Genomic DNA, 27092 nt, shown 5'->3' with positions numbered 1-27092 from the left:
TTTTTCAGTTAACCCTGAGGAAAATAACAAAGCCTCTCTACTGAAATGTTCCTTTGCTGATCTCAGTGATTTCTGTGTGGGTAAGTTGGTTTTCAATATTTTCCTTTTCCTTTCCCTCTCTGCAAAGGTAAGCTGTGTTCTCCAAACCTAGAACTTTATTTTTTTAAGAAAACAAATCACGCTTAATGGTTAACATTTCCTGGGTGATTATAATATTCTGAGTTTATAATTATTAAATTGTTTATTGCTCGTTTTGAAATTCAAATAATACAAGAGGATTTGTAATGAACAACAGTATCATAACAAAACAACAACTTAGACGGAAACAGAAGAAGACCAAAAAAGCAGGATCAAGGAGTCCACGCCAGTCAGAGATCAAAGCCTGGAAGCTGTATGGAGACTCATCAGTGCAAACATGCAGTGGAAGCTGAAAAAACTGGAGACTTGGAGACCAATATCCAAAGATGCATGCACTAAGAAGACTGGTGCTCTTCAAAGTGGGCGCACTTCCTGCTTCTGCCCCTTTTTATACCTCCCAGACTACAAGCCTATTGGTTGTTGCCACCCATAACTAGGGCCATTCTTCCCCTCCCAGTTTGCTGATCTGTACATCAATCATCCACAGACACACCCAGAACTCTGCATTTCTTACTGTAGTCAAGATGACGCATCACAGTTAGTGGTGACAAACATAAAGTCAGAATGAATCAAAAAGTAATACTAATTTGCTCAAACATTTATTTTCTAAATCCAGAGTGGATTTATTTACAACCATCAGAAATTAAGCCCTAAATTCTCAGTACTGAAACATTATTGTTCTGCCTACCTTGCTCGTGTCAGATGTTCTCAGCCCTGGCTGCCCAGTCACACCCTCAGGAGCTCTCAAATCTTCCTGTTGACACCCACAGGGTCAATGCTAATTTGTCTGTGGAATGGATGAAGCATTTTTACTCTTTACTGTTCACCAGATAAATACCAGACATCCCAGGATTAAGAATCTCTAGCCTAAACCTTACATCATGTTCTTTTTCTGAATACATTATTATTAAGATATTTTAATTGTTTTTAAAGCTATAAGTTGTGTTATTTATAACAACATTCTCAATGACTACAAATTAGTCATGTATCATATAATCCTCTCTCTCTCTCTCTCTCCCTCTCCTCTGGCATAAAAACAACGTGGCTTAGTAAGTTTTCTGATTAAAGCATCTAAAATGTTCATTTCATACACAGCATCAAAAGAACATTTTACCTGAACAATTATATTATATCAAAGTGCAAAGATCTGATAAGAAAATGAAATCGAACTACCTGAAGTTTTATTTGTCCAATGTACATACACATGGAAAAGTTTCCATGGTCTGTTTCACTAACCATTCTTGAACACTAGAATCAGATAATAACTAACAATTGCTGTAGTTATAGATATAACCCTTTTATTTCAATTGCATGAATCATATCTGTGAGCATTTGTATTTTCAAACATTAAAGGCATTTTTTTCTAAATGTTTAGCATAATCAAATGCCCTAACTCCACACTTCTTTTCTCATCATTTCGATGTGTCTCAATGATTTGGCCTCATGATGCATGTTTACATCTCCCCAAGTGTTGTACATTATACTCAGTATTTTACTTTCCCCCATCATTGGTCTAATATTGAAAGATTTTATAGCTCCTCAAGAGATTAAAACACATGTGAGTGATGAGGTGCTGGTCTTTCTAATTAAGGTGAGGATGGCCATAGTAGCATTTAGCATCCCCAGGAGCCCACCTACGTCTAACACTTGGCTGAGATATACATTTTTGAGATAGCCTCATACTCATAATATGAGTACTTTCATCATCTTTCAGAAGAGGAGAAACAAAATGATATCAGTTATAACAAGGTGATAATTAAATAATTTATGAGCATTTTACCAATACATGTGCTCTGCTAAATGCAAAGCAATTATATTTATAATTCTATTTTCCTAAACAAAACATAATATCAGCTCTAACATCAGGTTAACATCAGGTATGGCACAGGAATTTCCAAGTACCAGTATCTGATTAATGGCTTTGCATTTTTACTGTGAGCTACTTTGAGCTGCCCCATGAGAATATTACTACTATGGCAACGCTAACTGCATGAAGTAGATATTGCGTTGAGGATTGATAGATTGCATCGTTCAAAATGAGAGCAAGGCCTATTCTATTGATTCAAAGCAGAAGTTTCACTAAGGCTGCCCAACAGAATGTGCATATGTCATGGATGAAATGCTGTTGTCCCAGCCAGCACAGTGGTCCAATCAGCATTCTTGCATCTAGAACCAGCTGTGTGACTGTGCCATGTTACTTAACCTCTCTGAGCTGCAGCAATCTCATTTTTAAATTAGAACCAACAATACATGCTTTTCAGGATTTCTGAATTAAAGGAAAAAGCATAACTTCATCACCACGCCAACTGCACCACAGAGATTCAACAAATATTCCTTCATTGTTTTATTATTTACTCATTCAGCTTGTATTTCACACCAGATTCTGCTGGGTCCAGTACTTTACTGAACTCTTTCTCATTGTACTTTACTGGGCTCTATCTAACGGAATCCTCATACCACTCCTTTAGGGGAGGTTCTATCACCAGGCTCTTTACAGATGAGGGAAGCTGATTCCTGCAGAGGTAAACTAACTTCCAAGTCGTACATAGCTGGCCAATGTGGAACACGGATTCCAGCCCTGAAGTCGCAGTCCCTGGCTTCCTGTCTTCGTCACCATGATGTGCACTGAGACCTCTGAGTGGAAAGTGGTTCCTGACACCCACATTCCTTTAGTGCTGTAAGACGTTGCTAAGCATCAGGCTTGGACCAAGAGATGGGGAAAAGTTGCTTGGTGAAATGACTGGCTAAAGAAGCTGATCGGATTGAGAGGTTTCGTTTTTTTAGTTCTGGTTTCATTTATTTTTTTCTTTATTTTTTTCTTTTTTCTTTTGGGTTGACATTTCATAGCTTTTAGTTCTACTTTCACAGAGCAGGTTACAAAGGTAGAGTGTTATTTCATCCTCCAACCTCTGCACTAGATACATATGTGTGTGCATACACACACACACACACACACACACACACATGCACAGAGAGTCCCATGAAGTCATTCTCCAAAGTGCCAGTCCAGGTGTGTTACAGCTTAGCTGCCCCACGAAAGCCTCTTAACTAGTAGGCGGGGCTTTTAGAGGTGGTGGGGTCCTGGGGCTGTGGTTCTCAGCAGTGGGTGAGTCCACAGAGGCGTTTAAACTAATGTGATGTTGGGAGGTGGAGCCTGGTAGGAGGAAGTGGTCACTGGGGAGTGGCCTGGAAGGGCCTCTCGCCCTCCTTTTCCTTTATCCTTCTCTGCTTCCTAGCTCTATGCCATGAACTCTTTCTCTTCCACCGTGCCCCTAGCCAGGCTGCCCTGCCTTGGAGCCAGCTGACGATGGACTGAAACTTCTACAAACTCCGAGCCAAATAAACCTCTCCACCTTTGACTTGTGGGTGTCAGGCATTGTGTCTCAGTGACAAGAAAGTAAGGCAATGTGACTGTCATTTAAAAACCCTTGTGCAACAATAACCTTACTTATTATTTCTGGAAATCTCATTATCGTTGTCCTCACTGTTTCTCTTCTCAGTATGTTATAAAATGAAAAGAACATAGAAATCCATATTACCAGCCCTGACTATATCCTTGATCGTATTATGCTAAAATTGCATCACTTAGAAATTAAATCTACAGTCTCATCAAGACTCGGATAATTTGAGACACAGCAACCAAACTGTACATTTATCTCATCTTATTGTGAAATCAGCACTTTGCTAAGTGACTCACTCTTGCAGGAAGTAGAATATTAAGGTGTTTGTTTGCTTTCTATCAGCGTGATATTTTAGCTGGCTGTAATGTACATGGTTCCTGTTTCTTTACACTGTCAGGGTCGAATGAGTACCTGGTGGTTTTGCTTTCATTTTGTACCATTAGATAATCTCCTCTGATTTCCATTATTTTTTCCATCAGCATTTCATACTGAGGTGATATGAGAAAGAACTCCCTACTAGATTGAAAGAGCATAATATTTCCCAGTCCTGACAACCTCTGGTCACTGAATCTTTTCAGCTACTTATTGAACACATCGAATAAGTGCTCTTGGCTCATTGTTCAAAGTGCATTCGGAACCCAACCAGGGCTCTCCACATCCTCAGCTCTGCCAGTTTCTCCTGGTGATGCAGTAGCTTAACTGTTCTCCTTCCCCAGCTACTTCTTCATAGTCTGTGTTCCACGCAGCAGCTACAGGAAGCTTTAACAAGGGTTAAATTCAACCTCATCGTTTCTCTGCTCCATCCTCTCCAGGGTTTCCCATTAGATTAAAGTACAGACTCCCCGTGGCCTCCGCAGGCCCTGCAGCATCTGGCCGATTTCCTGATGCTCCCTTTTCTTCACATCCCTGCAGCCCACCAAAACCTCTTGGGCATAATGAGCCTAAATTTATCCCTGCACTCAACACTAAAATAAACCAGATACAACCATCTTCACTTTATGTCCTCTGATATATAGTTTTTCTTTTTTACTGTACTCATTAGTATTTAAAATTATGTGGTTTATTTTGATTCTCTGCCTCTGTATTTCCAGAGAAAAGAGACGTCATCAATCTTATTGACACCTGTGGCCCCGGAACCAATAACAGTACCTGGCATGCAGTAGGGGCTTAACGAATATGTTTAGGATTAGAGACAGGACCAACAAATGGGTACATGCTAGAAGCTAGGGACACACACATCTCACTTTGGGGAGGCTGCTGTACAGTCCATCCACTGCTTTGCTCTCTGTATGTCCTTCATCACTGAGATTTCTCTCTTGTTAGAAATCAGTGTCTTGCTACTTTTTTCACTGGCTATGATCCTCAAATTTTTCCACTGGCTATGATCCTCTCGTTCATTTAAGATGTGTTGACAGGCCGTTATGCAGAGCACTTCAAAGTGAAAATATGTCATCACCCTTCTGAACTAATAGAATTGTTTGTCTAACCTTGTTTTTCACACAGTCCTCTCTGATGCTTAGTGATGTAGACATAGCTTTCTTTCTAGTATTATGGACAGCAATTTGGTAGAATTCTATTCAGACTCAGATCACTAGTTGATGGTAGTTGTTATTTAAATCTGTCTTGTTTATGATGTATAGTATATGCTATCTTCTTAGTGATAGATGGATAAATGATGATTTGAAAGAAGGATGGATGTATGGGTGGATGGACGAATGGTGGTGGATGGATGGTGGATGAATGAATGGTGGATGGATGGATGGTGGATGAGTGGATGGTGGATGAATGGATGGTGAATGGATGGATGGATGGTGGATGGATGAATGGTGGCTGGATGGATGGTGGATGAGTGGATGGTAGATGCACGGTTGGACTAGTGGTGGATGGAGTTAACCTGGGATACTGACACAAACTTTGCGGCTTATCTGCAGGATTTGCCTAGCTGTTGGGGTTCCTGGGTACAATTCCAACAGTGCTTTCACTGTTTTATAACAAAGACAGGGTTCAGGAGAAGTAGGCAATACAGGAACCACCAGGAATCAATGTCTGGGTCCTCATTACCACAATGTATCCACTGAATAAGTCATATATTGACCCAGAATGGATTTATAGGATAATAACGTTAAAAGCCACAGACTTTTCAGCAATCAGAAGGTCCAGTTTCAAATGCTGTTTCTTTTACTACCTAGGAACCTATCCTCTCTGCTTCAGTATTCGTATTTGTGAAATGGAGACATCAATATTATTATGTGATTCCTTCCTATACTGTAAAGATTAAAAAGAATTCAATTATGTATTTTATGAGACTGAATTTATATATGTGGCAGATAACATAAATTATAAAATATGAAAATAACCTTAAGCTATTTTCATTTCTTTAATCCATACCCTCAACTATCCTGGTAATTCTGTAACAAACTATTATTAGTAATGTATGAAAGGTTGTGCAGTTCCAACTAAAGAAAGGCAGATTAATAATCTAGGCACATATGTAAAATTCTCTAAGAGGAACTGTGTCCATTTGCAGATGCTCCTGCAGTTATGATACAATGTAGCAAGGTAACATGGCACCTTATAAGAAGGAAGAACTAATGAAGGCCGATGGAGCTGGAATAACTGAATATTGTTACGTACTTGTAGCAACTCCACACAAGGAACATAAACATTATGTACTGAAAACATGTACAAAAAATAAAGGAAGGGAATCAAGGGATAGCTGGAAGGGGAGGGAGGGAGGAAAGGGGGAGAAGAAAAGGAATGAAGATGTGTTATGTACATGGACCAACTGCACACAAGGACTGTAAACATTATGCACTACACACTGTACCAGTAAGCTAATTTTTTTGGTAAAAAGACAAAAAATTAAACTCCCAGAGCTGGTTTTAACGTATAAGTTGTGATGGTACATAATAACCCGCTGTATTGGTCAGACTCTGCGGTTTGAATTGATGCAGACTTGCAAAGAAAATTTAAGACAATGCCTTCTCTTTTTAGTCAGCATAATCTTCATCATAAATCATACTAATGATGACTTGAAAATGCATTTGCATGTTAGGTTTTTATATTTTCCACTTTCATATTCATAGTAATTCCATTGTTTCCTATATACTTAGGCTTAAAAATGGAATATTACAATATTTTTTAGCCCCAAATTACTTTCGGTAGATTTCAATATGCTAGAATAGTGAATTGAAAAAAAGGAAATGATTGTGTACATATTTAGTACCTTAAGTGTTCAAGTAAATTGGCACAGATTATTCTAGTTACTACTTGGAACTGGTCTCTGAGAAGATTTTCTTATCTCAGATCTTCAGATTACAAACCGATAGCTGACCCTCTGCCATCCAAATAAATAGCACTTTAGTCTGGGTCTGCTGAAAGCAACATTGGTTCCCTTTCTACGTCAGCCTCCTTGCTTCAGTATATGAAATTATTTCTCAACCCTAAGAACCCCATTTGTCATGCTCTGTATTTCCCTGTTATTTCGTAAGTAGAGGTCAGGGAGGATTCTCTTTGTTATCATCAAAATCATGCTGTTGTCACCTGTTCCAGGAAGCTTCTCTGCTTTTGGGTCTTCTTGAAAGTCTATTTTTCTTAGTATTTCAGCTTCCTAGATTTGAAGATAACTATCACTTGTGAGAAGCATCATCAAATTAGTAACAGCTGTTAGGTAAACAAAGGTTGAGACTACTTGTTAGATACATGGGCCATTTATTTCATCCTGATTTCAGAATGCTAAAATGAGGGGGAAATTATCTTAAAAAGAGGGAAATTTGATATATGCTTGGCATTGGTATTAGTGTTATTGCTTAAACAATTCATTTTATTTGAAATTGAATTTATGCTTTAGGCCTATGTGAAAGATGCTTTATCAACACATGGCATAGGTTTCGTGCAAGTCAGGATCCATGACTATGGTAAGAAGGAAACACCTTGGCAGGTTCCTTTGTATTGCAGACCCTTCACTCCCAGCCCACCACCACTGCCACTGATGGAATAATGTTTCCCTTCATCAGTCAAAATACAAAATGGCTTTTCCCACTGTTGCTCTCGGATGTAACTGACCCAAATGTCAGCTCCAAAAAGTTTTTAAAACTCTGACATTTATGAAACAAACAACCTTCTTCCAAGAGTAGTAGAAAAATGTCCAGGGCAGCAAAGAACTACTGCTTCACAGCCTAAGGAAGTAAAACACCTCATGTTTTTCTTACTTTAGTTTTCTGTTCTTTGAATTTACCTGGTTTTACAAAGTAACATTCAGAAGGGAAAATATATTTAAAATAAAATGTATGAAAATAGCATAAAACATCTTATTTGCTTAACACATAGGACTTTTCTGTATGTTGTTCCTGTAGAGTATGGCCATGTATAAGAGGCCATCCAGTCATCAATTTCTTCAACACTTAATGAAAATCAGCAGTGCACTAACCAGTGAACTGAATCATGGACGGAAGCAATAAACAGTCTTTGCACTAGCAGTGTTAGAATAGGAAGAAACAGATATAGCCATCAGTGTGTCTCACCTACACTTACAAACACAGGTATATGTATACAAAACGATATACATGTATATATCTATACATATATCTATACATATGTGTTCATAGATGAGGCTAATCAGCAAATATGATGAGCCTTTAAACTTTAAAATATTATTGCAGTAAAACACATATTGACATTAATCTCTCTCAAAACACCCCCCCACACACTTCAAACACACTTATCCCATCATTCTGGCCACTTTCTGAAGCAGCACTGAAAGTCATTTTTCCTGAGTATCTTCAGCTGCAATGTTCCTTCCATGTCCTGAATAGATTCAAAATGGTTATTTTGACTTTGGAGAAGAGCCAGAAGTCTCAGTGTCAGATCTGAGGAATAATCTGAATGACTGATGTTTTCATTTGACAGAAATTGCTATAAACATTTAATCAAGGCAAGGTAATCCAAAAATATAATGAATGTTTAAATTTTATTATTATTATTATTTTTTGGTACCAAGGATCAAACTCAGGACCTTGTGCTTAGGAGGCAGATGCCAGAACCAGTGAGCTAAATACCCAGCCCCATGAATGTTTAAATTTTAAAAATAACTGCAGTTAAACACTTTGCCATTAATCCTCTTCAAAATATTTTAACTGCTCTTCCTGGCATTGAACACAGTTATTTTTAAAATTTAAACACTAACCTTATCATTTGATCCTCCTTGTATATGTGTGTACACATATCTATGTGTATATGTGTGCATTCATAAAGTACATATTATATAATTATGCTATAATTTAACATCAAATGCTGATATATTCATGCATATAGCATATACCTTGTATCTGCATGATGTTGTCATATGATGTCAGGTGCTGTTGAAGTAATGAACCCTAATAAAGCCTTGTGAGAAGACAGAGGACTGTGAGAGATGCCATTCTAGAGACCCCCGTCAAGGAGAGATGCTCCGCAAGGTGACAAATGAGCAGAATGGTGCCTGCTACGGGGATTAAGCATTCTTGGCAGAGAGAGGAGCCAAAGTTGGAAGTCCTGTGCTGGGAGTGCCCTGAACACTGAGGAGTTCAGTGGGGCTGGGCTGGTGGCTTCACAGAGCTACCGGAAGTGCATGGGTGTGGACTGCTGACAGGAAGCCAGGTGACACCTACCCATGGCCATCCCATGGACTGTGTCTTCACTGGAGCACAGAACTCAGGGATGGCAGCACAGCAAGGTCCCATGATTTAACTTAGTGCTCACGAAGCACTGTGCTAGCCACAGGAGAGATAAAAGATGGGAACAAGAAGAACAATTAGGAGATCCTGATAAACTTCTGCTCCTCCGGAGGTGGCACTTAAAGAACAATGATCAGATGTCGCTTAAGGTCAACTCCTGGATATAACTCCATTACAGGTCCCGCAGGAGTTGCTGAAATTTAAATCCACTTAGTCATCCAGCAAACTTTGATCCAGTGGCAACTATTTTTCAGATCCCTCTCTGAGTTTCGTGGTGAAGCAGTGAACAAAAGACAACAACAAAAGGGAGGGAAACATCCTCCATCACAGCTGCCTTAGTGAGGGAAACAAATAATAAATTAGTAAAACTAAAATAGTAAAGATAAAGTAGTAAAACCAGACCATACACTAGATAGTGACATGTGCAAAAGTGTCAAGCAAAGTAGAAAATGACGCTTTCCGCTAACTGCATTTACTTAAGGCTCAGGTGGAGGGAATGTGAGAAACAGGAAGTCACAATTGCTCCTCAGATGTGGCCTGTCTGGCCAGAAAAATGGAATTGCTGTTTATTAATCTGGTAAACGGTTCTGTGCTTTGTGATCCATAGTCTCAGAGGAGCATTTGTGTGAGTACAGATCTTCTGTTTTTGAATTACGATTTCAGGACTATCTTTAGTTGTGTTCTTGAAACCTATAATAAATTTTGTTCCAAAATTGTACTAAAATTTATACCAGTACAGGAATATTAATTGTTTTAGAATCTTGCTCTTAGTATTTTTATTTATCAAAAATGCAAAGAGGGCTGGGGATTTAGCTCAGTGGTGCCACTGCCTGCCTCACAAGCACAAGGTCCTGAGTTCGATCCCTGGTACGAAAAAAAAAAAAAAAGCAACAAAATTCACATACTATAAAATGGGACAATTTCTGTTTTGAATTCTTGGTCACAGAGCTTATTAATATAAAACTAATCGTTTTTACTAAATTCATTTTACTTTTTATCACATCTCTGATTATAATATTTATCTTTGGGATATTAACTTCCATCATTGTACAAATTGAGATCATAGCTATCTATCTTCATAGTCTAGAATTTTTACCCTTTTTATTCAATGAATACATTAAAATTTGTGTGGTGCTCAGTTAGTTTTTCTGGCCTTAGTGAATATTCTGTTACTTCAAAGTTTCCAAAAATCATCCTCTCACCAAATTGCTGCTCAGCAATCTAATTTCTAGGAAGAAGCACTAATACACAGTAATTAGGAATAGAAGGGTTAGAGTCTAATCAGATGGGTTCTCATTCTGCCACACACAAGATGTGAGCTCTTGAGGAAATGCTTTCATGTCCTCACAGTGAAAAGGGGCCTAGTACTAAATTCATAAAACATACATGAAAAATGGCGCTTCGTCTATTGTTCAGACCACAGATGTTGACGTTATCGTTGACTTTCCCTTTTCCTATGCTATATGCAATTGAAGTCTGTTATTTGTCTTTAAAAATACATCCTCAGTCTCACCATTTTGTAATCTCTACCATCCCAATTAGAACCACATCCTGTCTCCCCAGTTTTTCCAAGAGCTCCTAACTCTTCTTTCCTCGGTGCTTAGCCCCTTTGGCCTACACTCTCATCAGGCAGTCTGATTTTGTTCCAATCTAAGAGAGAGGATGCCACTCTGCTCCTGTTCATCTGTTCTCTCTGCTTAACTAGGAATGAAGGCTGCGGGTTTTTGTAGGTTATGAGCCCTATGGATCACCCCTGCCCACTCCCTCCGTTCCCACTCCAGGATGAAGTCACATTGCTCCTCCCTCGCACCCCGCTCCAGCCACCTGCCACAGGGGTTCCCTGACCTCCTGGGCATCTTTGTTCCAGTGTTAACTCAGGAGCCCTTCCTTAACCACCTTGTGAAAAAGAGCAAATGCTTTCCCTTTCTCTATTGATCACATCACCCTGCTGATAAATACATAGAAGGGGTAAATTCATTGTTTCTCTAACTTCATAACTGTCAAGTTCAAGAGGGTAGAGATTCTTGTCCCTTATGTCTTCTATTGTATCCCAGCTAGAATAGTCTCAGTCTGCTGCAGAGCTCATGGCATTTATCCAATGAATAAAGGGCACTAATGCATTAACCATGAAATAATTATTAGCCATCCGCAGAGAAACACACATGGTCATAAGGACTACTCAGCATTGCAAGAGAAAAGCAAGTGTTTTGCAAAACACAAAAACACAAACTACCTTAATCCCTCATTATATTCATGAAAAGCATTCACTAAACCACTAAGAGCAGTGACTTCCAGTTTCTAAGCTGAGCAGATGTTTTTATGAGCATTATAAAAGACAGCAGTGCCACTATTGTTACAATGTCAGGAGTTTGCAATATTGCAGATACAAAAAAACAGTGATTAGATAAATATTTATCCTTTCATATAATTTCAAGACAGATGACAATAAGAAAAGAAAGCATAACTACATTCCTAACAAGAGAAATTTTTACTTTATTTATTTTTTCGAAATGTTTAAAATTTATTTAACTGATACATAAAATCATAACAATTGTATAATTCATGGAGTACCATGTAATGCTTTGTTACCTACACTGTATGTATTGTGTAATGTTCAAATCAGGCTAAACATGATCTATCTCAACACTTACCATTTATTTATACTGAAAATGTTCAGAACTACTGGGGACCCCCTGAAACACTACCAGAAACCTCTGCAGTAGGCTCAGTCTCCTACAGTGTGTGGTTCAGGCCTGGGAAAAAAACCTAAAAGACAGCACTAAGAGAGACAGAAAGCAGGACACCAGGAAGACCAATGCCAGTGCAACTGACAAAGGCCCTGGTATCCAAGCCAGTGATTGTTATTGGTAACCAATTGGGGTAAAGGTGAGCTACATGCAAGGGTAGCACTATGTGCAAGGATGTGCAGTCATGCAGTTTCTATGGAAATTAATGCAAGCAAGGCTCATAAAGGAAAAAGATAAAGCATTCTGGAATTAGGAACAGAATAGACACAGTTATAATTAGAATATTATCCTTCTAGTTAGAAGGTTGTAGCTGGGGGAATGGAATTTGGGTGTGGGTTACTCTGATTGCAGCATATAGACTTCGGCTGGACTAATTTCTATAAACAAGCCAACTGTGGGGTTAGCCCTTCACAGCCTGCACTGCTCACAGCCTACTCTGGGCATGATCAATATTGCAGTCTCCTGCAAGAATCCTATCTCATAGCTTTGCTTTCACCTATAGTCACCTTACCATGCAACTATACCCGGAGTTCCTTGCTCCTAGCTGTAACTTAGTACTCACCGGGCAGCACCCCACCTCCCAGCTGCCCCACAATAAGCACCACTGCTGAGCACCACATTACTCTAGACTGCTAGGAAATTTCAAATCCTATCACTAAGAATGAGATTGCTATTTCTTTTTCCTTTCTTTCTCTTTTTCTTTCTTTCTTTCTTTTTTTTTTTTGTCTTTCTCTTTCTATTTTCTTCCCTTCCTTTCTTGTGAGAATGCATATTCTAAAGACCAAGTGGTGCTGGATGTTGTATTCAATTTAAATACAAGAGAAGCTAAGCACAGTAATGTGTCCCTGTAACCCCTGCTACTCAGAAGGCTGAGGCAGAAGGGACACAAGTTGTAGTCATCCCTGGATAACTTGAGGAGACCATTTCAAAAATAGAATAAGAGGAGCTGGTGATGTAGCTCAGTGGTACGGTGCTTGTCTAGCATGATCAAGCCCTTGAGTTCGACTCCTGAATATATAAAACAAACACATTTTACAAAAAGTAAATGTAGTAAAAAGATGCCAGATGCTACACTAATTTTCTATAATTTCAAACAAATTAAAAGAGAAAAAATTGAATAAAAAGGAAGAAAAGAAAAAAAGAGGAAAACAAAAAGAACATAATATGATAGAATTGGAAAAAGAAAATAATGCTCTATCATAGAGCTGGGGCAGGGATGGGGGCAGGACACACTTGAGGAAATCCTCCCTAGTTTCTGGTGCTTGACCAGTCTTCCAAAGGAGTACCCGCTCTCCAGGGTGACGATGGCAGGAGGGTATTTCTGTGCAAGAATATTTATGGGAATTAAGGGGGAAAGAAAAGAAAAATCAAAACTCAAATCAAATTAAACAACGAAGAATCTGCCTGGAAAAGTAGACTAGGAGAGGAATAGAAAGTTTAAATGGGGAGAAAAATTGTGAGTTTGATTTCTTGTAGTCTGTGGAAAATAGAAGGGATCCATTAATATAAATTGTTATTTTTAATAAGGATTAAATTAGTACTTAGCTAATTTTTAGAGTGTTGATAACCCCTTGAGGCCTGCTTTTAAAATCTCATGGAGGAAGGAAGGAAAGGACTGTCTGGCTAGGACGCAGTGGACAAAGGGTGGGAGCGACACTTCCTGACTGTCAACCCAGACACAGCCTACAGTAGCCAACACCAGCGACCTCTTGCTGTGGAACCACACAGGGTTTCTTGCTTGAGGTCTAAGATCAAGAGACAGGAAAGGATGGGGACCAAGCAGAAAGAGGTGAAGGGAAGTGTAATAAAATAGAAACACTAAGCCCCCAGCACCCCATGCCTTACAAACTGGCAACTTGAGGACAGTGCAGTCCTGGTAATGTCAATAAATCAACTCTGAAATCGCAGTGTAGTTCTTGCTTACATGGTAGCATGAGGCAGGTCCAGCTTTTGCAGTTGTATTTTCTCTGTTGACCATCCCTCTCCCAGTCCACCTGTGTGACTCCCTGCCTGACTTGTCCAGAGATTTGCTCAGTCGCTGTTGTTCTCTGCATGAGGATGGCTCCCTATGGCTTTTAACACCCGCGTTCTTCCTCGCTGCTGTATTTTCCTCTGATGCATTGAACCTAACACATTCTTTATGCTTCAGTTTTTAAAGAATCACTGTCCTCCTGTTACTTGAATGTTCAGTGAAGGATGGTTGTGTTTCTTACTCTATCCTTGACACTTATGAGTGTCTTGTATATCATAGGTGTCTAATGAACAACTGTTGAATGAATTAAATATCATTTACCTAAACTAGGGAAACATTATATTATATTCACGAACATCAGCTTGGTGGCAGATGTGCTACAGTTCTAGCTATACCTCTTACTAGCTTATTAACTTTGATGTCACTTAATGTCCTGTGATCTAGTTTACTTATTATTAAATATATCTAAAATCATATACTCTGCATAGAGCTGTTATCAGTAGGACAGGAAACAATACATGCAATGTTTCTGGATCATGGAATGAACTCAGAAAATGCTAATTTACAATCAGTGTTACATATTAATAGTCTAGATACAACCACAAAATACTTAGAACATAGCTGGTTTTACCACTACTAATGTGATACTCTTAGCTGCTCTGACATAATATATCATGCTATAGTAGACTCTAACCATTATTAAGGCATATTTATTAGAAACAAAGTTGTCTTTCTTCCTCAGGATAACTCAATTGATTGAATTCCTGAAAACACTACAGAGAGTCATCCACATCAAGATTCATATTCGACAGATTTAAACATATTCAGTGACATAGCTCTCGAGACATTTTGATTTCTTCGAAGAGGCTGAATCTGTCCATCTCTGAATTTGAGGAGATGCTGTGTCATGTGGAACATGAATTTTGTGAAGTGCATTAACAGCTCTGGCCAACTAGAGTCACCACAGAGATTTCCCATTTGATACTCCCTCACACTGATTATAGATTATTGGTTATTTATAGGCATCTTTATATTCAATTGTTATTATAGTATTTTGTATATTTTCTAATGGTAGCTCTCATTTTTCAATATTTTCTCCCCTTTTGTGGCAGTTGCAATTTTAATCTCCTAATTTTTATCTCTTTATGTATCTTTAGATATATAGAGATATTTTAGATATTTCGTTATATCTTTTCATATCTTTAGCATGTTTTCTATGTTTCTTTTCTTCTGGATTTCTTATACCCTTTAGCCAAATTGACACTGTTAAAGCTTCTCAACTTTAAAGAAAAAAAATCTAAAAATTAGTATAGCTATTCTTTCTTTCTTTTTTTTTTTTTGGTACCAGGGATCAAACTCAGGACCTTGTGCTTCCAAGGCAGGTGGCAGAACCACTGAGCTAAATCCCTGGCCCTAGTGTAGCTATTAATACTTAAGAATCTCTTCAATTCTTATAAATATCTCTGTCTTTAATAGATATGTCCAATTCAGTTTGCATGGTTTTAATTTTGTTTTCAGAAAGCATAATCACATGAAATAGCACAGAGTCAGTAATGCTCAGGAAATCAGGGTCAGCATCAATGCAGTAAGAGACAAAGCTTTCATGGGATTTTTTGGGGGGTGACTTATCACTGGATGCATCCGGGGAAACTATACTTAGGTAAACCTAGAGAGAACATGCAAATGAGAGATCTGTGCATTCAGTGGAAGAGAAAGAAGAAAAATGCAGGTGAAAGTAACTATTTTTTCTCTTTTCCACCCCTAGGAAAAGATAAGGATTATATGGATGAATCACAACATGCTAATTATGACCGATCTTGTCTCATTGATGACTTTGTTATCAAAGATAAACCTGAATCCAAGACAAAATTGTCTAAGGTAATGTAAATTAAACTATCAATAAATCACTTCTAGACCATAACTTTTGAAACTTCTAAATATTCATTTACATGGTTGGTTTCATGCTGGAAAATATAGAAAAGACAGGGCCCAAACCTGAAAAGTTATTTATAGATATCATATTCATTTTTATTACCAAATTATTTTTCTTTTTAGCAGATTTAAAGTTTTTCTCTTTTATTTTATTTTTAAATTTTTATTGCTACATAATATTTGTAAATGTTAATTGGGCATAATGTGATGTTTCAATACATGTATGTGTTATAATGACCAAAAGTAACGAGCACATCCATCACCGTGAGCATGTATCATTTCTGTGTGATAAGGACACTTATAAACCTCTCATATTTATTTTGAAGTATATGTTGCTTACTTTGCTAGCTATAGTTACCCTATTTTGCCATAGAATAGCAGAACTTTCTCCTTCTGTGAGATTGCAAGGCTGTACCTGTAAAATAGAATTTTTAAAACATTTGATCTTAAATGTAAAATTATGCGGTAATTTTCTCGTTAGAGGATCCCCCCTTCATTTTTCATGCTTTAGGAAGTCAGTAACGTTTAATGTGAGTGTAGATTTTAGTATCAACTGGTCGAATATCTGAATTCCAGTTCTGCAGTTGACTAATTGTAGTACCTGGATCAGATTGATTATATTCACCAAGCCTTGTTTTGCCCATCTGGAAACTATGAATCCTGTTCTTTGCTGGACAAAGTTCTTTGAAAACAAAATGAGATAACTGTGTTGATGTGCCTGTCCAGTCAGCAGCTGACTGCTGTACCACAGGTTTCTTTGACAATATGAAGGTGGGGAGCACCGCATTGAAACGAGAGCTCAGCAACAAATGAAAATCTGCACTAGAGCATGGCTTTCAAAGCCCCTTACTCCAACAATTTCACTCTCAAGTAGAATGTTTTTGTGGATTCTCCAAAGCCTCCAACATCCGATGCCAAATTTCTGCGGCTACCTTTGCTTATGTTTTAACCGATTCACATTCCTCTCTGGATACTTTCCAGTATCCAGGATCCTTTCTCAGGCCAAACTTACATTTCCCCCACCTTTTTGACTGAAGTGAGGATGCTTTTGTAAAAGAGAAATTTGGATACTTGGCCCACGAGATGACTATGTCAGTGGTCACTCCATACACTGCTAATAACCACATCCTTGAATATAATTTTCTATGTGATGTTTGAATTTGTTTGGCTTAATCTTGTAAGTTCTTTTATTAATCACCATCAAATCATCACCATCAAAGAAGGAGTGACAGAGTTGAATATCATGACAGTATTGTGGAGGAGGCCAAACTTTAATAGATTCGGCGATACTTGTTTATGGAAAATTTCTTCATTCCTATTTGTTTTGGTTTTTGCTGAAGAGATTACTATTCTGTCCCAGTAACTCTTAGATTATCTTTGCCAATCACAGGTTTGTGTCCCTAGGTCCATTTCTTCTCCTTCCCTGTGTCTGATCAGCATAAATGATGTTTGAGTAGTCTTTACAATCTGTTAAATGTTGTATCAGTGAACTGATAGAGTTATAAGAGAAATCAAGACGTTGTACATTAAGGTGTTTGTAACACCAGTTATATAGGAACAAGCCTACAAGTTCATCCCTGACTGGGAACCAGTGAGGACTAAAGACAAAAAAAACAAAGATAATTTGGAAGAGGAGGCCCAGGGGACTTTTGCCTCTAGTGGACCAAGAGTCCCGATCTGGCAATGTTCCTCACTTTTATTAGGTTTGCACATACCAGAAACAAGCAAGTGATCCAGGGTTCGGGGAAAGTTTATCGGGTTCTCACGATTTGTAGACTGCTCTGGAAAGTGTACTTCCTTTCACCCAGACCTCAGCGGTAGTTGGTTCTCATCTTGAAACTGGCTGGCAGCTGCACGCTGGCAAACAGCTCACTGTCCTCATCCCCGTATCTCAAGGAGAGTCCACCCCAGGCCTCATTCCACACCTGGTTTCCCACAAATGGAAGACAAAAACAGTATGCTTTAAATAATTAGAAAATGAGTTAAATGTGTCATCTTCCTCTTTAGAATTTACCACATTGCCAACAATGGTTGCCACCGTTTCAATTCTCCTCACAATAGCTGTTTCCCAACCATGATTTTCTCAAAACTTGAATCTTACAATATCAAAGTTAAAAATAATTAGTTGAAACTACATGTATATTTTAATTTTAATATTAAAGCAAGAGAATATGGTAATAGATCACTACAATTTGATGGCCAGATGTCTTACTGAATCTGCTTGCTTCCCAACTCTTAGACTATTACACTTCTCAAACAGTAGAAAAATATGCTGAGTCACTCAGGAGATCCAACTTCCAGCTTATCTCAAAATAGGTCCACTTTTATGCATTTTGAGGTGAGAGTGTAGCACCAATTCCATTCAGAAAAGATGTTCCATTGCAATAAAAAAAACTATTTGAAAGCTGTGTAGGTGGACACTTTGCAAAGCCTCTCCACAGGTGAAGAGCTAAATAATCTGCTTAGAAAGTGCTTTGGGAGTACGTTCATCTGGGGCATATCAGCATGACCTGTGTTTGCATTGTTGGTACTACTCTCTGGATGTTTTGTCCTCTATCAATACTGTGACCTTCTTCTCTTGCTATACCCAGCGATGAAATGATATGTGTAATTAAAATATGTGCATTTTACATTGGATCTTATGAAATGTGTAATCTTCACTCAGGACTTACAAACAACAAATGTCACATACTTCAAGTGAACATGTACATAATGGATATTTTACTTTTTCACAAAAACTTAATTGTAAAGGGAACATTTCAGAGATGATAAAGCAAGTTTATGCAGAGTTAAAATGAAGGAAGCTAGGCCTGAAAGGGGAAAATTGGGCCTAATGTAAACGAGGTATTGAGTGATGACAAGTATTGCATTATAGAAATTAACAGAACAGTGGGGGCTAACCTATGGCACATGTGCCACAGTGGGCTGTTTGCATCATTGAAAGCTCTCAAAGGTTCACCATCACCACTACAGAGCTTTCTAACAAAGTTTGCCATCAGCTTTTAAGCGAGACCACTGGAAATAATTCCAAATGGTCCAAGATGGTCTCTTACTTTAAATATGTGAAGAAACTGTGCTGAAGAGGTCAAACGTAAAAGCCAAGAAAGAAACCCAGAAAGGCACCTGAGTAATTTTCTGAGCATTGTGTGGATGGACTCTGCGTATGTTTGAAATTTTGCTTTGTCAACCATCATGTGAACATTTTCTGACTGATACTGAGTTGGGTGCTGTATATTTATTTTCATAATGTGTCCATAATTTATGATGATTTAAGCTAAGTACATTCTCATGTGATTGTAGTTTGTGTAAAGATTAATCCAGAGAAAAATAAATTATATCTCTGGGTACTCCTCTTCCAAACATGCATTTCTAGCATATACTGTTTACACTGAAAGTTTCCTATTTTAGAGATCAAAAGAGTATCTGCAATACTGATTGACATCTAATATCATAAAGTGATACCAATAACCTAAGCAGATTGATTAGAAAGCTGCTATGTGCAAAGTTCGGTATTTTAGGACAGAGAAAGACAGCAAATGTGGGACTGCTTTTGCAGTCTGCATACGCGATATCATTCAGGATGGAGACTTGTACATCAATGAAGGAAGTAGAGAGACTCTGGGGATTAGAAACGGCACTGAATAAGAACCAAATCTCCATTCAGCCAGGCTTAAGCTTAAGATTATAAATTACATTTAAAGATCTCAGAGAAATCTGATAGATAGAAAATCTTTTTTCATTATGTCCACTATTTTTTATGGGATTTTTTCATCTCCTCTCATCAAGAAAGTCTATTGAACTGGTCTTGGGCCATTCTTTGATCAGAAGGATGCTAAAGAAATAGCACTGTGCTAGCCCTGAGCTTTGTGCTCAGAAAACCCTGCACTACTGTCTCTCTCTCTTGGGACACTCAATGTGTTAGGGATGGAGGAAGAGAGACCCCTGCACCACAGCCTGATGAGAACAGTTGCTCCAGGGAAGCCAGCGATATGATGCAATGTGGGTGCAGAGGCCGGGAGAGTTCAATCCATGAGAAATCCCAGCTGGGAGCAGAAGAACTACCTAGCCAGGGCTAGCTTCTGTTCAGACTCATGAACTGAAGAATTGCTTTTGAATGGTTTGTGTCTCAGCAAAAGATAACAGAGAAAGCCTTAAATATTATAGGGCAGAATGTTGGATGACAGCAGCGTTTAACATCAAGTGGGAAAATTTGAAAAATGTCCTCAGATTTGCCACAAAACATTCACATTAATTCATTTCACTCTGCTGAGCCTACATATATTTTAATAGCATAACTTTAATTGCATTATTTGATCAGCCTATTTAAAACTCACTAAATTTGTTCATATTTTTAAAACTCCATTATCAAAAGTACTTTCTTTGTAAAAACATTAAATGAGGATTAAATTTCAAGATTATCTTTAATTGAAATATATGTTTATGTTAGCAGTAGTCAAAAGCACCCATTAAAATTGGTGAAGAACAATTTTTTAAAAGCAAATTTTTTTTGTTTTATTTACATCTTATGAAAAGGCTCTACCATACCTGTGTGGCCAAGACATTTCAGGAGGCAGTTTTGTGAGACAGAAAAGGAGCAGGCCTGTGACTTCACAGGTGGGACACACAGGCTGACATGAAGCAGCCTTCTGGAGCAAAAGAGAGGGTTTGTTTTTAGGACAGTTTGGTTAAATATTGCCTTTTTCTGTCTCATGAATATAGAGAGCAATGTGAGGACCCTTTGAAAACAGGAGATCTCAAAACTATTATTCCATTTTCCTTCAAGTAGCCGTATTCTACATAGGAGCTTAGGCCTCGGGATAAAGACAACATACAGAGGACACCTACAGCTGGGCTAGGTTGATAGAAATAAGCGTGTGAAGCACAGTCCTTGAAAGGATGAAAGGAATTGCATCTTTGAAATGATGTTGGGTATCCAACCAGTCGAGAAAGAGGCGGACCAGGGAAATCTTGACATGAATATTTTAGCAGTTCATTAAAGTTAGATCACAAAGCCATTCAAGCTGACTATGTCAGGTGGCATTGGCAGATGGTGTTGACCTTTTACTGCACAGGTAGTGGGAGCACGGTTCTATAGGGCTGGGCATACCGTACTGGTCTTGCGATAGCAGAGGTGAGGAGGAGATGGAGTCGATAGCCTTCTGCAGTGTGCCTTGTCACGTGGATGCTGCTAATGATTTCATCTTCCTGCGTGGCTCCATGCCTGAAAATCGTAATATACGGAGCACAGGGTTCGGAACTTGCTACCTTAGATTTTCCTGGAAATTGTGTGAGAGGGATGGCTAAAACTACAGGAGGAATACTTACATCTGGCCTTGTGTGAGTCCTTCTACCAGCTGACAAGATTATCCACAAAATGAAGCATAGGGCCTGCCGGTTCCAAGGCCACAAATTCAACCACACACCGATCAAAAATATTTCAGCTAAGAAAATTCCATTTCTACCAAACATGCATAGATTTTCTTTTCTTGTTAGTAACTCCTAAATAGTGCAAGATAGCATCTATTTAGATAGAATTTACATTGTATTAGGTAGTGTAAGTAATCTGGAGGGGACTTAAAACGTAAGGGAGAGTATGCATGGATCAGATGCAAACACTGTAACACTTCACAGATGGGACTTGGGCATGTGTGAACGGGAGGCCTGGAAAAAGCACCCTCAGATCACAAGAAGGGATTGCACTTGAAGGAAAAGTCTATGTGCATTTACTAGAAGTATTTAAACGTTCCCTAACTTCAGCACCTGAGTTACCCATTCCATATTTAATAATATCACTGTGGAAGAATGCTATGTGAAATACTTAGTTTTCACATTAAACATGAGACAAAGAAAGTCATCTTGGTTTGCTCATCTTTATGGCTGGTGTTTTAAATGTATCCTCCTACCTCACATTAAGAAAACTGCTTTCCAGCAGCCCAAAGGAAGCCCAGTGTTTTCTTCAACATCTCCACTGGACACTCGGGAGGACACTGTCCTCTCTACAACCGTGGGGGCCTCTCCTTTTGGATTCCTGTCATCCCTTACCTCTAAAGGGCGCAGACTTGTTCTGTATTAGCTGATTGCTAGTGTAGACCTTCCAGGAGAATTACTATGAGATGTCCTCGGCTTCCTCCACCTCTCCTGGGGGCTGCTTAAGCCCAAGTGTCCATGTGTGTGCTTAGCGGGGTACAGTGGTGATGATGCTAAGGGTGGGATTTTGCATCAGTGAAGAAATAGTGATCTTTTGACGCAGGAGCTATTGTGTTGTCAGCACAACAAGGGATCAATTATTTGGAAGGCACTAAGGTGTTTTTAGATGCCTACCTCACAACCTAAGAAAATAAATTATTGAAGAGTTAAATTCAGAATGAGTATATGGAAAACAAAACAAAATAGAAGCACTTTTTTCTAATGACAGAAGGGAAGCGGCCTTTATAAAGGGACTTACTAAATCAATGACAAAAGATAGACTTGACAATTTAGATACCAAACATATCTATGTCAAAATTATGGAGGCAAGAGATAAATTTAAGAACTGACATACTCTAGTACACAAGCTGCAATAGTATACCAGCCATATAATGGCTATCTTCTAGTATACATCTTTTAGTATAACTAAAAAGTTATACCATAAATAATAAGGGCAAAAGTTATGCAAAACTTGAAAGGCAATTTAACTTGAAAAATTATTAGCAGTATTAGTAATTATAAAAATACAAAGGTAATAAAAAATGTGAACTAAAAAAATTTGTAAAACACTATAAAAACTAGTACTGATACCACAAACTATAAACTGTCACTTTTATTCTTTTGATGGATTTACATATTGAGCCAAAATTTCTGCAAAATGATTGGACTATAGGGACCTTAAAGTGAACTTTAGGTAGTGCCTTAATGTAAGCTGGCTTTATGACCCAGTAGGAGGAATTTATCCGTAAAATTTAATTAGATGTTAGTCCAAATAGTTATGCGTAAAGATGCTTCTCACATTTAATGGGGAGAGTGCCCTTCAACATTTTAAGAGTAAAAGTTATCATTAAAAATAGTAATGCATTCAAACAAGACAGTACTATGTCAAAAACTAAATATCCAAACTATTTAAATATAATAGAAAATGATCACAATGTATAATTATATAAGTTATAAAAATATAAAAATATGTGCACTATGATACCAATTACATTAAAAATCTACTTCTTTTTCAAAAAATATTTAGAGTTATATATAAGACATGTTTATAGTATTTATCATAGGATGGTAAAAATCCAAGCGACATAAAGCTTATTTCATGTAGTTTTAGACTTAAGCTGTATGTATTATCATATAATCATTGATATCATAAAATCTCACTCAGCTAACCTGAGCTAGGATTTGAAATAACATGATTCTCTTTACAAAAATTTTACCATTTTGCTATGCTGCCTGGACAAGAGTATTTCAGGACTTCAGCACTTTAGTCCAGTAACATTTGTAAGAAATATTCCAGTTTCTTCTGCCTTATAAATTGATCACTTTATGTGTATCACTTCATTTAATCCTTACAGTAACTCAGCGACAGCATGTAGTAAAGTTCTCATTTTATCAGTGAGGAAAATAAGATTTAAAAAGGTATCCATTTTTCTCCATGCTCTGGCGAGATAGATACGGAACTGTACAGCAACATGTTCCTTCTACCCCAGACAGACTTTGGACTTTCCTGCCTCAGATTCAGTTGTTAGCTACAAAATACACAATCACAGATGTTATTTATGCCTTTCTCACACCTTAAAATACTGTCCTGGAGAAGATAGCTCTACATTTTAATAATTATGTGGCTAATTCACATGCTCAGGCTAGATGGACCTGTTTGCGGTTTCCTCTGATATCAACAAAAATCTAATTAAAATGGACAGCATTGTATAGATTAATATTACTAAACCACAGCAAAGTCATCACCGAGAAAAATGTGTCTATTCCTTGAGATCACATAACAGTGGATTAAATATTTCAAACACATTTACTGCAGTATGCAAATTTTCCTCGCCAATTAAAAAAATAAAACAAACTAACTCATCTCCACTTCCACAAAAGCTGCAGTAGAGCAAAGTACAGTACTTCTCCAGTGGAATTGAGACATGGAGACATTTTAATTGCCAGAGTAGAATTAGGTGAGAAATTGGTTGGGAGGGCAGATTCTTTGAATTTCCTGAAAGACTAGATGGGTAAAAATACTCATGTCTTTTTAGGAAGTCTTATTTCATAATTAATACAAGAAAACCAAACCAAACAAAAAATTGCTGAAAATGTTTTCTCTCTCCTGACATTGACATCTTGGTAATTGGACTCAAAGGAAGCTTCTCAAATCACTCATTTATTGGTTTTCCCCTGAGTGCTCATGAGTTCATCTCAGGAAGTCTTGTCTCCTAAGCCTTCCCCAAGGACTTTAGCTTGAAAATGTGAGCTTATTAACTCATCTGCAGAAATGTTGCAAAGGGATTTAAGGGATGTGAAAGTAAATCCAGTAAATTAATATGTGGGCTTATCAGTCAAACAGTGTACAGAAGTGCTCTATTTGATTCTTGCATTCGATAAGTCATAAACACACGTGAAACCAGTTCCCTATTGGCTTAGACAGGAAGGTGGCTAAAGAAGTCTAGTCAGAAACTCCTTTTGCATATTAGAAGTCGAGTCTACCTCATTACAGAGATCCGCCCTGCAACTCTTCGAGGTAAAAGTGCGGCAAGAACATGAGAAGAGTTTCCAGGTCAGCAATCCTGAACGGGTTAAATCACAAGGACCTTTCAGGGATTTTGTTGGTGAATTCTGTGTTCTCACAAAAACTCTAATAAGTAGTCTGTTTTACCCCCATTTCGTAGAGGAGGAAGTGGAGGTTCCGACAGCTAAGTAACTTCCTGCTGTGGTTCCGCTGGTAACTGAAAGGCAGGAATTATACGCAGGCCACCATGTTTCCAAACTCTGTGGCCCGAGATGAATCGATCGAGCAGTCAGGGAGTCCACATTACTCGGAAATGATCGTGCATATCCGTTCCCATGCATGTTAGGTATTCCTTGATGTTTTATGCTTAAGAAGAAAATATGATTAAAATTGAAGCTCCTTGTTTAGACTCTGATAAATTGTAAATCTCTCATCCTGTCCTTCCTCTTAGCCCCTTATCTCCTCTTTCTGTGTTCACTCTGGCACACAGATTTCTTGACTCCATCAAATGACTCAACCAAACTCAGAATATTTCAAAGAGTTAACCCTGCTGTGCTCAACTCAGAAGAAAAGATAAAGCACTGTTGTATTCGTGGAACCACTTCTGACCATTGCAGTGTTTGTGTGTTTGTAGTGATGGAGATTGAACCCAGCCTTTGCACTGGGCATTTTTTGGCTGTTTGTTTGTTTGATTTTTTTTTTTCAATTTTGAGACAGGGTCTCCCTGAGTCACTAAATTGCCTAGGCTGACCTTAAACTTGTGATTCTCCTGCCTCAGCCACCCAAAGTGCTGAGGTTACTGTTGTGTGCCATCATGCCAGCTGATAATTGTAGATTTTAAATGACATTAATTGATTTGTTGTGTTGGTTGATTTCTTACAAGATGCAGATCCAGATTCCAGATAAAGATTCCAATCGTGGAATGCCTATTGATTTCATCAACCTTTGCATACCACAGGCAATTTAAATGCAGGGATTACAGTTTGCTTCCATGTGTTGTGTTAAGGTCTCAAATTTCCTATTTCTCGGGTCTGCTGGAAAATCAGTTTAGAAGTGTGCTGATTAATTCAAGGCCATGTCCATTAACTGGTTGCTCATTAGTTTTGGGGTCTTGTCATTCCTGATCATGAGCTGCCTGTAAGGATTTACTGACAGAAATAAATGGAATATGCTGTCACAGCTCATCTTGGAGCTGTTCTGGGGCGGGGGGTGGGTGTGTGTGACAAAAGTGTTCATTTTTGTTTATGTGATTTTAGGTAGCAGTTAATTGTGAGGCTTGATTACAATCACATCTGCATCCGCCTGCAATGACATAATGCAATGTCAAGTTTAACAGAGGCAGGTGCTTCCAGAAACCATAAAGCTTTCTATTGTACCTCTCTCCCATAAGCAAGAAAATAAGGCAATTTCCTTTGAAAGCTAAAATAAGAAGAACAGAAATCCTGGTGACGTCCACACAGCTATCAAAAAAGTATTACTTGGTTCACCAGTAAAAAGTTACTTGCACTTGCTGGATCCCTATTATTCAAACACACCTCCCACCTTTTGTGTTAATCTTCCCGGCTCATTCAAATAGCATATGCAATAAATCATTAAAAACTGACAGCAGAGTCGTCAAAATGGCACTGACATTATATGACTAAATGTCACTGAGGTGAGTCATACCTGACACCATTAACCAGTGACAGATGAAAGAGGCCCCTGACTTTCCTGAAGAACCGCCTCCTGGAAATAAATTAACACGAAGAAAATCAGAAGTTCTTCTAAAGAGACGAATTGTCTTTTATTTTGTAAGTCATTATTCAGAGTCAGGAATTTAAGAAGTTGTGTAAAAGCCCTGCAGGTGAATGCTTTGTGCAGTGCTCAAAATGCAAGAGTGGAGCTAATAGGAAAAGCAGGCCGTGGAAGAGCGAACTCAAAGTGCGGGGCTGGAAGCTGGGAAGAGGGTTGTCATCCAGACAGTCCTCAGCAACGAAGGGGTCCAAATGCGGCTGAACCTGGAATCCTGCCCGTGGTATGTCTCAAAGGAAATCTGTCTAGGAATTCCATATTACTTTCCTGATTTTTAAGCATAGAGATGACAATGGTGAATAATACTGATTTTAGAGTTGGGGATTATTGAATCTATTATTGCAAATTAACAGAAATATATTTTTAAAAATAATAAACAGTATAATCCAAATGTGTTATTTTTGAGGCATTGATATCTATCTTGCATGCAGAACAGTTGTCACCTCTGGAGTTTTGACTATTTGCTGAGGTGATAGTTGGTCACAAGTTCAACTCTAAAATAACTATTAAATTATGTAAATATAATTATAAAAATGAGCATCCTACATATCCTTAAAGAAATTATTCCATACAATGTTTTTATTCAAAATTTCTGTCAAACTTGAAATCTGAGAAAAAAATTATATTTAAAGAAGCATGTTTCAGGATTAAATGTTAAGTGATAAGGGATGAATTTCATTGGGATGTTTCAGGGAAAAATATTTT

At 38.1% G+C, this 27092-nt stretch overlaps 1 protein-coding gene across 5 annotated transcripts in view; it reads left to right on the top strand.

Annotated features, from left to right (window-relative positions):
• The window catches only part of Ano3 (anoctamin 3), a 364844-nt gene that overhangs the window by 194778 nt on the left and 142974 nt on the right, over positions 1-27092 (top strand). For 2 of the 5 annotated variants that reach the window (XM_087211519.1, XM_021263939.2), the window contains exons 3-4: positions 9-80; positions 15738-15850. In XM_087211519.1, the coding sequence (XP_087067645.1) occupies positions 9-80; positions 15738-15850 (185 nt within the window). Of the gene's footprint in view, positions 1-8; positions 81-15731; positions 15851-26447; positions 26611-27092 lie in introns of those variants that run through there. The other 3 variants (XM_087211518.1, XM_004851573.4, XM_021263940.2) reach the window with 2 other exon arrangements.

This window comes from Heterocephalus glaber, unplaced genomic scaffold (genome assembly GCF_053883595.1).
Source record: "Heterocephalus glaber isolate CG9 unplaced genomic scaffold, H.glaber_assembly_v1.0 deba00001428, whole genome shotgun sequence".
Classification (NCBI taxonomy): Eukaryota; Metazoa; Chordata; class Mammalia; order Rodentia; family Bathyergidae; genus Heterocephalus; species Heterocephalus glaber.
The sequence above is the reverse complement of the archived record's forward strand: the minus strand, read 5'-3'. Positions and strand labels throughout refer to the sequence as shown.